The sequence below is a fragment of the Lipophrys pholis genome (genome assembly GCF_963383615.2).
Source record: "Lipophrys pholis genome assembly, chromosome: 2".
In the NCBI taxonomy this organism is placed as follows: domain Eukaryota; kingdom Metazoa; phylum Chordata; class Actinopteri; order Blenniiformes; family Blenniidae; genus Lipophrys; species Lipophrys pholis.
Window position 1 is genome coordinate 36,561,705 of NC_137636.1, and position 13,601 is coordinate 36,575,305.

General features: G+C 42.0%; 1 protein-coding gene across 1 annotated transcript in view; it reads right to left on the reverse strand.

The window, feature by feature from the left end:
• The window catches only part of nav2a (neuron navigator 2a), a gene marked incomplete at its 5' end in the record, with an annotated part of 139,596 nt that overhangs the window by 76,111 nt on the left and 49,884 nt on the right, over positions 1–13,601 (reverse strand). The window contains 3 exons of the mRNA XM_080458209.1: positions 2,218–2,274; positions 2,425–2,701; positions 4,334–4,406. Of these exons, the coding sequence (XP_080314335.1) occupies positions 2,218–2,274; positions 2,425–2,701; positions 4,334–4,406 (407 nt within the window). The remainder of the gene's footprint in view (positions 1–2,217; positions 2,275–2,424; positions 2,702–4,333; positions 4,407–13,601) is intronic.

Consider the following 13,601-nt stretch of genomic DNA (forward strand, 5'->3'; position numbering starts at 1 on the left):
TTAGAGGGCCTTCGCTTAAGCCTCGTATACATTAAGAAACTCTCATTTCCGGCCCGCCATTCACTTTGACTGATAGTCATTTATCAGGCCATCGTGCCTTAATAGGTTTAGCCACATTATTCAGACAAGAGGAGTCCAACATCGTCAGGCTTTCAATTATAGAAGGACTCATGCTCTGTACAACGGAAATATACAATCTAAACTTTAATATGCTCAACTTTGAGGAATCTACAGACGATGTGGGTATCCATCCCTTCGATATGTGAGCTTAAATAATAATGAAATAGAAGACTTCAGTGGTTCAGATACATAAGAAATTAAAAAAACAAGTTGCTAAAGAATTGTGATTATATTGCTGCACAAAAACAAATCAATATGAAAGTAACATTTCCATTATACAGATCAATAACATTTAACATGATCACATTTCCTGGAACAGTTTAAAACAGTCGCTCCACTCACTGTGAAAATATGATTGTGTGTTACTTTAAGTCATGATACGTTCTGAATAAATACCTTAAGAAAACATGAAAATATCCATTATAACATCATAAATGTCTCTGTTATATCTCATGGTGATAATGTGTGATTCCAGTCTGCTTTTTGCAGTTGTGGTGTGATGTTTTCTTGTATTCATACTTAAAATGTAATTAATAAAAACTATTTGTGGTTGAATTTTTTGACCCTGTCAGTCAGATGAAACAGAAAAGCCTGGTGTCGCCGGTTTGCCAGATATATGTCACATTTCCATGCATACGAATGACCCTGGATTATTTCTGGGAGGATGTGTGTTTATTACTGTGTGTATGTATTTTTTATGTTGTTGATGGCTGCAAACTGATTCTTCCTGAGGAGTATGAAGCTACCTCCAAAACCGATACGTCCTCTGAATTACTTTGAAACATCAGGTTTATTTAAGGTGTTTTTTTTAATGCATCATTGAGGGTGATTGCTGTTTCTTAAGGCAATTTTTCAAGGCAAATGTACATTCAATTAACATGGTTACAGCTTTTTTCTTGATATCAAGGGCATGCATATCCAATTCTTATCTTTTCAACCAGTAATGCACATTTACCCCATAGAAATTAAATTTACATTTTATATCTGTAATGGCCTGTGCACAGTTTGCATGCTCACCATGTGTATGCACTGGTTTTCTGAGTTATCTCACGCTATAATACTTTTATGTGTTTAAGGCTGATTGGTGGCTCTTATAGCCTAAATATGAATGTGTGTCAGTATTTAACACTGTGTATTAACTTCCTAAAACCTTTCGTTTAATGAAGTTGCTGACAGTCTTAAAAACTTTTGGCTGTAACGTTTCCCATCTATTCTTACCTTTCGACTCATTAACACATGACGCTGCCACATTTCATCTCATCAAATTCAAACAGACGTTATCTTAACATACTTACTATACAGATAGGAATAACACAATATACACTATTACTTCATTGGCATGTCCACATTGGTATTTAAAAATCAACTGTCTTAAAATATAAATGCATATTGAAGATTGTAGTTGCACATGCTGGCCAGATGGGGAAGCCATTGCATCAGTTTGAGGGAGAAAAGGAGTTACAGCAGGTGGAACACAAACAAAATCTAAGATGGGCTGCATGCAAAACTTCATCTACGTCCAATTCAAAGGTGCAATTTCACTTTATGTGGCACGGCATGCTAAAAAAAAGAAAACTGTGAATGCAAAAACACTGAATTTCAGTCAAACAATCATGTGTTATAGGCACACATTCCTGCCATAGGCTCCTTGCAAGTTAATTATTCATGTTAAATTATGTGGGGGGATGTTCTTGTCAAGCAACCCCCTAAGTCACAAACACACACACACACACATACACACACTTACTTAAGGGTTATCTAAAGGTCTTTCACAGTCCATTTAGCAGGGATGCCAAATGAGGCGCGCTGCCAGACAGACCGGCCGCTCCAAAAATGGAGCCTGGAGCTTTATTTCCTCTCCACTCAACACTCGCACTCATGCATAATAGATACAGCTTGTAGTAGAGATTGCCCTTAATCACGGACAGAGAAACGACGCGAAACTCATTAAAGTACAAAAGAGATGATGTCCATGATAAAGGGCAATTTCTACCTTCCTATTTCCAGGAATAGGACGAGTCAAAGAGGTGTAGCGGAAGGGAAAGGAGAGGAAAGGAAGGAACGAGGCATGAAACCAGAAAGGCAGAAGGGGCTGACCTAGAGGTCTTTTTCTGACCAAGCGAAAACTTGAGTATTTTACTCTGAGACCCATCCCTGGAGGAGAGAGATGGAAGGGGACAGAGAGGTCATGTTTAGAGTCCGACAAATGACAGGAAATGTAAACAAGAAGGATAGAAATGTCCTCATGATGGATCGGAGCAGAAACATTAGGAAAAATCAAGAAATCCTTCCGCTTATTCTCACCTGGACTGCATCTCGGCCTGTGCTGCTTTCTGGGCTGTGCTGGTTGGAGTCCCATGCGGAGAGTGGCTGAGTTGGGCCGGGGCGCTGCTCTGCTGGCTGAGGGTGGGGTGGGTGTGCTGGGACTGGGCCGCTTGGGGCAGAGCGGGGTGGGAGTTGAGTCGTTGGGCCTGCTGGTGCTGCTGGTGCTGCTGCTGCTGGTGCTGCTGCTGCTGCTGCTTGTAGCGGGACAAGCTGAAGAAAAGGCCGAGGATGGCTTTCAGATTGCCATTTCGAATCTCTGAGGATCGGACAGAGAGACGACGTCAAGCTGGCGGACAGTTCAGAGTTTTAATACTAAAGTCTTAAGACCTTTTTGACAAACTTTCAATTGATATTCGAAAATGGACGAAGCTTAACATTAAAACAATTTTGACTTTTGAAAAGCAAAACTGCATTAGGTATCTTTGATTTGCTCCATTCGACAGACTACCACATGCTACAAAAGGAAATAAAATAAGCATTACAATCACAACAAACAAACTATGTCACCTTACCAACACCTTCATGCCTGTGCAAAGATAATACTCATGTTTTCTTGAGATTTAGGGTTGTTCTGAAGTTTATATTGTTCCATGTTTTTTTTCAATAGTAGTCTTAAGTGCTCATAAAAAAGGACCATAACATAATGACATATGTTGATCATAGTACGATATAACTTTTATGCTGTGACGATTCATTAGATTATTATCTATAAAGGTGTAAAATGTAATATTTTGTTTATTTTTAAATCAATACAACCTCAAATAATAACTCAAATCATATAAAGCAACAGTAAAGTTGTCAGCTGAAAGAATGTTTTGCTGGTGTACCATCGGAAGTAGCCTGTTGTACATGTTTGCAACACAAGATGGTGTATTGAGTCACTCAAAGACACAGCGGGAGGAATATTAGATTAAATAGCTGCAACTATCAACCCAAAAGGAGAGTCAAAACCCTGAAAGTCGGGTTAAAGACAGACTAAAGTGACTGAATACCATCACCCAATGCACATAAATAGTATGACTTAAATTGTACATAGTGCCCCTTTAACAGCTCATTTCCAGTTAGAGTTGGGGGGAGAAAGTCTCACTAAAACCCCTGCAAAGCACATTTACAAATGTGAATATTTAGGAAAACCTACAAATGAGAAGAAAGCTACAGGATGGAATACAGTCAAACCAGTTTACATAAAGGACATTTAAAAGAAGCCATAACCTCAATTTATTACTATTACTCACAATTTTTTCCTGAATATTTTTACCCACTGCTACCTTTACTCCTCAGTCAAACAAATCAACAGGTATTTATTACAGATCAGAGAAGTTGCATGTCTCTTTTGCTGTCAGAAACCATCACTGTTGATTTTGGTTGGGTTAGGTGTTAATATTCTTATTATTTAGTACTATTATTATTAGTGTTAGCCACTGGCGAGCTCAGTTGGTAGAGCATGACAGTCACAATCCCAAGGTAGAGGGTTCATGTCTCACGCTGGGCGCCACCTTCCCGTGGGCTCTCCACCCACAGGAAAGATTCTTAATGGGTGCAATGTGATCTGGGTGACGGTGCTCAGACTGACACCCCCGCCACCCGGAAACGGAGAAGCGGGAGAAAATGGATGGATGGATTATTAGTGTAAGTACTGCTACCAGTATTGCTTCTTCCATAGTTAAAAACAATTCTAGACCACAGCAGCGTGCATACTTTTTCATTATATTGTGATCTACATTTACACACCATCATGCACCAATGTGAGCTTTCTGCTACATTAGTTGAATGTATAGTTTAATCACCACTCATCAAGCCGAGATGTTTTAATGGTTCTAGTGTTTTCCCTTATTGTTCACATATTCTACCTTTGTGTATAGGCTCCAACACGCCTGGTGCAGCTTACCTTCTGCAGACAGACCCTGGATGTTGACTCCTTTGGCTGCCAGGAAACTAAGGCAGGCATCTATGTTCTCAATCTGGGGAGAGACAGACACAGCTGTAAGACACTACACATTTCCACTCAGATTTGCATATTTGTATACTGCGGGGAGGCACGCTGTGTGTCTGTGTCGGGCACGGCTCTCCTGAGACTGCAATAACAAAATGAAGATCTTGGGAGGAAAGTTGGGAGCACAAAATGTACCAGGCGGCTCAAAAGAAATGTTCAACGTTAACAATGCAGAAAATGTCAGGATTGCAGATGGTGAATGCTTCAATTGTCACTGATTCAAGGTAAAATCTGTGCAAATATGATGTCAAACTGAATCTGTTTTAATTTACTGGATTTTCTTTGGGTCTAATCACTCACGTCACCCTTTCATCCATTTTATGAGCTGCGATTTGAGATGACGATGGGTGAGAGGCAGGATACACTCTGGACAGGGCCAACACACACACACACACACACACACACACACACACACACACACACACACACACACACACACACACACACACACACACACACACACACACACACACACACACACACACACACACACACACATCACACACCGGCGGGCAATTTAGAGTCAACAATTAATCTGACATGCATGCATTTGGGTTATGGGAGGAACCCAGAGCTCAAGGAGGAAACTAACACACACTTGTAAAGGCTCCCAGTCCAGAATCGAACTGGAGTCCACTCATTGTGAGGCAACAGTGCTCACCACTGGACCCGCTAGTAAACATATGTACTGTAATAAAAACTCAATCTATCTTATCTGCCTCCCATCCCCAGTGGGGCGGGCTGGCCCCTGCTGCCGCGCTCCGGGTCTGGGTGGGTAAGGGACGGTGGGGCTCCTGGTTCTGGATGGACAGCTGACTGACAGTGACCTCCAGGACCTGACATATTGGAGGTGTGTGTGTGTGTGTGTGTGTGTGTGTGTGTGTGTGTGTGTGTGTGTGTGTGTGTGTGTGTGTGTGTGTGTGTGTGTGTTCTGTATATATAAGTATATGTCTGTTGTTTTATGTGTGATTATCTGGGGTGGGGGCTCGTACTGGGCCCTGCAGGTCTTAGAGTCTGCTGTCCGGCGGGGGGGGGGGTTAGGCCGGCAGCTCAGGGGTGGGGTGGGGCAGCGCGTGGGGTCCAGCTGGGCCAGGGTCTTAGCGACGAGGGAACTCCCTCCCTCAAAACCCCCCTACCTCATCTCACCTTACTTCACTCTACAATAGGGAACAGTGGGGCAGTGCCTAGGGTGGGGGGTCCAGGCTACTTAACTGCGGCCTTATTCCTCTCCTGACTTTGCACCACCCACAATTTTAACCACACCTAGTCACGCAGGGTCTTCAGTGCGGCTGGAATTTGGGGGGCGCGCTCGCTCAGGCATGGCGCTCACGGGGGGTGTGGTTCTCCCTCCCCATTCGTGGTTGGATTAGTGGAGAATGGGGTCTCGGTTCCGGCGGTCCCGGCTCCACTCGGCCCGGGGGCTCTGCTCCGGCCGGTCTCGACTTGGCGGCTTGGGTCGGGGCCTGGGGCCCTGCGCTCTTTATCTTTCTCTTTGTGGGCTCCTCTTGCCTGGGGGGGATTCCTCTCTGCTTTCTCCGTCTGGTGCTTTCTGGGCGGGGGTGAGGCTCTCTGGGGTGGTTCGCCAGGGCCTCCCCAGGTCTGGGGGGCTGCCGGCCGCCGGGGGGGCTGTGTCTGGGCCCGATGGCCTCGGGCCCTGGGGTGTCGCAACAGACCCCCCTACAACAGTTCCGGCCACACCCAGTGGACGAACCACACACACACTTCCACTCCTCATGAGATGTGTTGCTGATGTTGCTTGTTTTCTGCCGTCATTCATTCAACTATCAGAATCATGTTCTTCCTTTGTTGTTGCTTCTTTGTTAATTCATGTTCCTGCTTCATGTTACTGTCTAGATAGAGCTGCTCAGGCTGATTTAATCTAATAACAGTTGGAAAGTATTGGGATCAGTGTGATAACTGTAAATAATATATGTAGCACGAACAAGGGTATTGTATGTTCCCAGATGCAGCAGGAAGATGATCCATTGTAAAAACTAGTAAAGTCTACAAGGCAAGTTGTTCCGGTGACTCCTCTAAATGTATTATTATTTACTATTCTATGTTCTTGTTCACATGTTTTACAGAAGTATAATTTTCTCTTTGCGGGGTGTGTTGTAGATAGATCCTTACATATGTCCAAAATATGCTATAAAAGTAGTTTTTGTCACCTGTTCACATTGATCACATGAACACAAAGTAAATGCATGTTCATCCGCAGACTGGAGCAAACCATTTCGAATGACTTTATGTGACAGCAGCCATGGAAACCCGGACGGACTGCTGAGCTGTCATGACTCCGCCGGAGGATTTGATGGGCACACAGGCTTTGTTTAGAGACCACATGACCCATTATACCCAGAATCTGCAGCCTGGCACATGTGTTCATTGAGCAAACTGCACAAAGCAAGCTGATCACGGTGCGTCACCTCAGATAAACGAGTGCAATCAAAGTGCACCAACTGTTGCCGTCAATAAGCAAACACAACACCAAAGATATCAATATGGTGCCGTAGTTTCTCTCTCATGCTTCACACAGAGGTAGATCACTCTCTGCACTCTGAGCAGAGCAATTAGCCACAGCGCAGTCTGTGAAATGGACATTTCAGAGTGTACACAAAGGCTAAAGAGAAGCTAAATCTTCCTACAATGACATTTATTACAAGTCAGAGCAGATTTATAACACGGTGAGGCTAATCTTCAACAATGTTCTTACAACAGCCTCGGCTCAAATATAATCCCACAGCCGAGTGGAGAGCAAATATAGACCAGAGGCTCTGCGAGTAGTTTCACAACTAAAATACATACAAACTGTGTAAATGGGGTCGGCTGTGGGCTGCAAGCGGGAGGGTCCCGTTCAACCGGAGAGTAACGACATGATTACACTTAATATGCACCGACTAAATATAGCTTGACCTACAGCTCCCACCGTGGATCTCCGGTGTGGAAGTTTCCGGCTGCGAGGTGAGAAGCTGGAGTGAAAACCCATTTACATCTGCCTCTATTAATATGTGGAAACATCTGGTGACTGCAGGAACCTGCCAGTGAACTACTGAGCCTCTGGATATAAATATCCTCCTTTACTTTTATCAAATCAGTTGTTGCTGCTCTTTTGCTGCCATCGAAATGTATGTGTACTGTGTACGTTAATGTAGTTCAGTGTGTACTAACCCCCTGCTTGGTTAATGGTTGTTTTTATTTTTTCGGTATTACATCACAAATATTGCACACACACCAACATTTGCATAACTTCAGACCTTCAAATAAAAACTACTTTTATTGTTGGAACACTGCCCCTCAAGAATAATGTGCCAACTTTATCAGTATCATCATTTAATCAAGCAGATAGTCTTTAAATTTATATATAAGATAATAGGATCTACTGTAATACTGTGTAACTTTGCTTCTCTTAAACTTGGTTATTGTCTAAAAACCCATGAAACAATATCCGAGTGGCATATGAATGTGGATATTTAACGTGTTTTCAGTCCCCCAAAGAATTGATAACTGAAATCCACACTACTTATAGGAAACAACGTGCTTTAAAGTTTGTACATTTCTCTCAGATGCAGAATTAGAAACCGCCTCCACTCCAGGATAAATCATCAGGTATTTGACAAGAGTAAAAAAAAAGTAATGGAAAGATATTTTAATGATAATTGTTTCATAAATCTTCGGTACACATAAAAGATGAATAGATACTAAGACCCTTGATGACCCCCCCCCCCCCCCCCCCCCCCCCCCCACACACACACACACACCAATTATTTTTATTATAAGCCCTTTAAAGTTGCAACTATTTTATTTATTCCTTACAGTATTTAATTTTTATTTTGTACCATGGTTACACTTTGTTTCAGTCTTACTTTGTTTTGTCATCAGTCATAGATTTTAGCAAATATATTTAGTTTCCTATTATCAAATTTTTCTATTGATATCATTAGGAATCAAAACCAACCATTACTACATTCCTACCACATCCATTCACTGATAGGTCATACTTTGTTATACGTATCTACTTTCAGATTAGTTACACCACAAAGGGGAAAGTAATCAAGTATTTGTATTTCACTCCCTCACCTTCTTCCCTTTTTACAGTATATGAGTATTTTTTATTTTATTGTTTATGAGTATTTCCTCACTATGTTTGTATCCACACTGAAAAACATGAACAACAAAATAACAGAATAAGTAGATCAATAAAGTTAAATCTGTATTTCTAACTTCTTACTGCCCGAGTTGCCCGAATTCCTTTTAAAACTTAGAGAAGTTGCATTGTTACTTTCAGTTTGATCAAAGATGATTTTACACAAGGATGAAAGGCTACCAACACCTACTAATTATTGGGTAATCCTTGTTCTTTTTAAATGCCACATTTGGAACCAGTTAAAAAACGTTTTTTTATCTACAGTATCATTAGTCACATTCATCATCCACAATATTAAAGGCTCATATTATGCAAAAATCCACTTCCTAAAGGTTCTCCTACAGTACTAATCGTCCCCATACCTGGACTGATGTCCCAGAAGTGAAGACAGTGTGTCCTCTCTCTCCCTGGCTTGTTTCAGGTTTTAAAAAGTGTGTTGCTCCAAAGAGCCAATCAGAAATCAAACCCTATATAGTGTCATCGGGGGTTTAGCCAATCCGAATCAAGGTAGGCTCTCCCTTGTACTCCTCCCACAATTAGGCAGCTCTGCTCTGGCACATGGCACCACGAGAGGAAGTACTTCCTCTTCTTCCAAAGATGAGCATGTGTGGGCGGAGCCAGTCCAGCTCACACAGACACAGCAGATTCTGAATGCAGCTCCTATGATCCAATATTCAAACAGAGGAAAATCAATGAAAAGCTGTATAATGATCCCTTTAAAATAATTTAGTCTGTTTTAAAAACTTTAAAATACTTTTTTTTAGCTCCATCCTCTAACAGGCTGATTTTTGTCATTTTAAGATCTTATCTGGTGGATCAGCAACCTTCACTCCTGACATGATTTAACTACTGAATCTCACACATGCAAACAGACCAGCTGACTTCAGGCCTGATTGTGATGAAACTGCAGCGCTGACCCCTGCTGTCACTTCCGTGACCCGTGATTCCACAAACAGCTGTGAGCAGACCCGACGTCTGCTGTCCTTCGAGGTGATACAGCAGAAAACTCTGCAACAGTAGGAATGCTGACTATGTCTGTCTCTGAATACCGAAGGTTCCCTAAAAATAAAGCTCTCTGAAACACCCCTCTTTTCCCCAACACCAGGGCCTGGGACTTCACAAACAAACCACCTTCTCACTGCTCCTCAAATTCCCACTTAGCTGAAATAGCAGCCGCCTACAGAAACTATGCTTCACTGACAGACCCCCGCATCATAAATGCCAGGCCCATCCTGCTGAGATGCACCCGAGCCACACCTCTCAGGGGGTAAAAATACTGAAACCTTGTGCTATTTAAAAGCCTGTTGCTGATACGAGCTCAGCGAGAGAAATATAATTCTGGGACTATGTTCAATCAGCTTTACAAGTTCCTGGTTGAATTATATTGAGAAAATAAACAACTGTGTATTCTATAACTGGAAGATTTTCTCTAATGGTCAGTATATCTAATGAGTCACAAAAGGATAAGAAGTTGTACGTTTTCATGCTGCAACCACTTTACAAGGAACCTCAGCATCCCCTGTGAGTCTGGCTGGTGATCTTTATGGTGCAAATCGCCTGTTATGATCCTTTTCTTTTTAAAGGAAATGACTGAGTCATTATTAGGTATGGGCTAACTGGGGCATCTTTATCTGTTGTTCATCACTGTACAATGACCCACAACTTTAACAAGCTACACACACACTGTCTTTTACATACTCAGCAATACAGTAAGAATCAGGGATTTTGTTCAGTTTTCTGTTTGCAGAAACTTGTATAAAACATGTAACAAGACAAATGACTGCCAGGAAGATGAGACAGTGAAATGTAAACCAAGCATAACGCCCACCCAGCCAAACAAGTTATACATTTCACACCAAATTAACAGAATTCTGAAAACAAGAACAATGAGAGTGAAATCTCTGCATCCCAAAAAAACAAAAAACAACCTACCCTAGTTCTCAGGATGGGAACGTTCCTACCTGCCTGATCCTGATCACCTCTGCTTGCCGTCACACGTCAGACAAGGCCACAGTCACCTCCTGCTCAGCTCCGGCTCCGGCCGGCCGGCCAGCCAACAGCCCTCTGAACAAACACTTCCTCCCATCGCTGTACTGCTATTGTGTGTGTGTGTGTGTGTGTGTGTGTGTGTGTGTGTGTGTGTGTGTGTGTGTGTGTGTGTGTGTGTGTGTGTGTGTGTGTGTGTGTGTGTGTGTGTGTGTGTGCGTGGGTGTGTGTGGGTGTGTGTGTGTGTGTGTGTGTGTGTGTGTGTGTGTGTGCGTGTGTGTGTGTGTGTGTGTGTGTGTGTGTGTGTGTGACAGTGAGACCATGAGAGAGAAAAAGGGAAGGAGGGAGGGAGAACTAAAAAGAGGGAGTATGTGTGAGAAAGAGTATTACGTGTCTGAAGCAGGGTTTCATTGATGGGAGCTTTTCAATAGTCATATTCTCAAAGTCAGCCTTAAAGGGACAATATTCAATATTTTTCTTTTATGAAAAAAACTGCAAATAAACAGCAGAATGAGACACATCACCAGTCATCTCAGACAGTTGACATTCTGCTTGTACATCCACTATCAGCCAGTTTTCCTTTGTGTCACATTGTGCTTACTCTTGCAGTTTACGTTTGCACCACTAGGTGGTGTACTGAGTCGCTCAAAGAAGCAGCAGGAGGAAACAGTGGCACGGCAACCACCAACCAAGAAGAAGAGCCCAAACTCTTAACGAATGGCCTTGAAGTGACTCTACAATGCCCCTAATGTACAGCAGTGGTATCACTGAAATTTTGTAAGGTGCTCCGTAAGCGGTGAACTTCAGTGTTGAAATGGGACCTGGAATTTCATGCAAATATTATGTGTTTCGTATTGTATTTTTGCCTCTAAACAAAATCCTCATACACAGTACTAGGTGCATCAGGGAGTCTCAAAAATAAGCAAAATTATCTGTTCAGGTCCACCAGGAAAAAAGTGTCTGTAATACTTGGTAGAAAGATTTACATCTGATTTAAAATTTTAAAAGCTTTGTATTTAACCACCCAAAAAAACCTGAAGTTTAAACAGAGTGGCAAAAGACTGATTCTTCATTTAATTCAAGATAAAAATACTGTAGAGTGGAAAAAAAGAGTGTGAACATCTCTCAGACGAGATGAGCTGCAGGAGAGGATTGTGGATGTGGGCAGAAGGAAATAAAGAAGTAAGAATTCAATTTTTTCACTCAAGTAACAACACAAAACAGTAATATTTGCTCTGATCATTTCCATCTTCATAACTTCAATATTTTCCGTATAAAAAAGCTAAACATGGAGAGTTTGCTGCTGTTTTCAATCTGTTCCGTCATCTCTGTTTTCATGCTGCATCTTCCTGTTTTATAAGATACTGTTTGCTCCTTCTTGATGCATTAAAAATTTAATTGATACAAATATTACAGTGAAACATAAAAAGGTAAGAGTAAACTTCATTTTGTTTTCTTGTTACAAATGTAGTCGTGTGATTTTACGTTCTACATTACAGGGACGTCCAACCTCGGTCCTCGAGAGCCCCTGTCCTGCATGTTTTAGTTCCTCCCTGCTTCAGCATACCTGAATCGAATGATGATGTCATCACCAAGGTTGTGAAAAAGCCCAATAACGAGCCCCTCATTGCAATTGGGTGCGTTGCAACTGGGAGAGCATGCAGGACAGGGACCCTCCAGGACCAGTGTTGGACACCCCTGTTCTACAACAATATTTTCAATAAGATGAGTTTGGGAAGTGCAACAACACAAACAAACCTTCAGAGAGGTTGGAAGAAGGATGTGAGTGAGGTGGAGGAAAAGCTGGTGCTGCTCCTTGAAAAGGTCAAATCAGAATCAGGAGGTGGTCTGCATGTTCAGTTAAACCACACACAAATCTGAGCAAAACAATCAGAGCAACAAATGAACTCGTTGACCTTAAAGTTCCATGTAAAACATTTTTTTTTGCACATTTTCATTCATTCATCTTCTATAGTCACTCGTCTTCGTTGAATTGAGCTCAAATGTGTGTTTTCAGACTGTGGAGGGAAACCAGAGAAAACACACATGACGAAATAGGCTTATTATCTTGTAAAAAAATCCAGTTTACCTCTGAAGTCATCACACAGGCGTTGGTACTGAAAGTTATACAAACTCTTTGGTTTTGTCAAATCCGTGTGCGTATTAAAGCTGGAAGGCAACATGCTGAGTGTGTCCGTGCACACAGACTTTAATCCCTTCAAGTGGATTCACAGATTACAGTGGCCATTTGACTCAGATATATTATATCTTGACAGGGAATTATGTGCAGAGGTTGTGACACCTAATAGAAGAACCGATCTTTACTGGTTCTTACTATAACAGGCAGCGTGATGCAACACCCCAGACATCAGTTTTTCAGGCAGGAAGGTTTGTGTTCAGTCTTTTGTTTACAAACCAATGATATTCCAAAGGTGTAATTTCTACTTTAGTTGGTCATATTCAAAGTTATGCCCTAATGTCAACTCCTAATAGGAATTATTTCTAATATCTATTGAATTGCTCCTTTTTATAGGGTTTCAACTGCAAGTAGCTCCAAAATGCACCGCAGACTACATTTTATGATGCCCTTCCTGCTGCAACCAGGATCGGATCCCCGGGGTCCGCCATGTTCTGGACATGACCTGACGTGCCACCAGATGGGACTTTACAGGAATAATGCCAACACAATTCTTTAATTTCATTCAAACCATTAGCTGACATCAGCCGTCATAAAATAAGAACTTCCACCAGCTACGTCAACCCGTCCCTGTTGAATTGTAAACACAGTAATGGGCCATGACGTGTTGTAAAGATTTACTTTTTTTTCCTTTCATTTTCAGAGCACGATCAGAATTTGCTCTTCCTCATTCACTGCAATGAAATGGATGACTCACTCACAGAGTGTGTGTCGAAGCCGTTTATCCTCAAATCATCTCCATTTGTGAGCCACTGAGAGTGACAACCGGAGAATCTCTCGACAGGTTTGTTGATAACGTAGCGCGGTTGTCTTTATAAAACTGCCTTTTTGTTAAA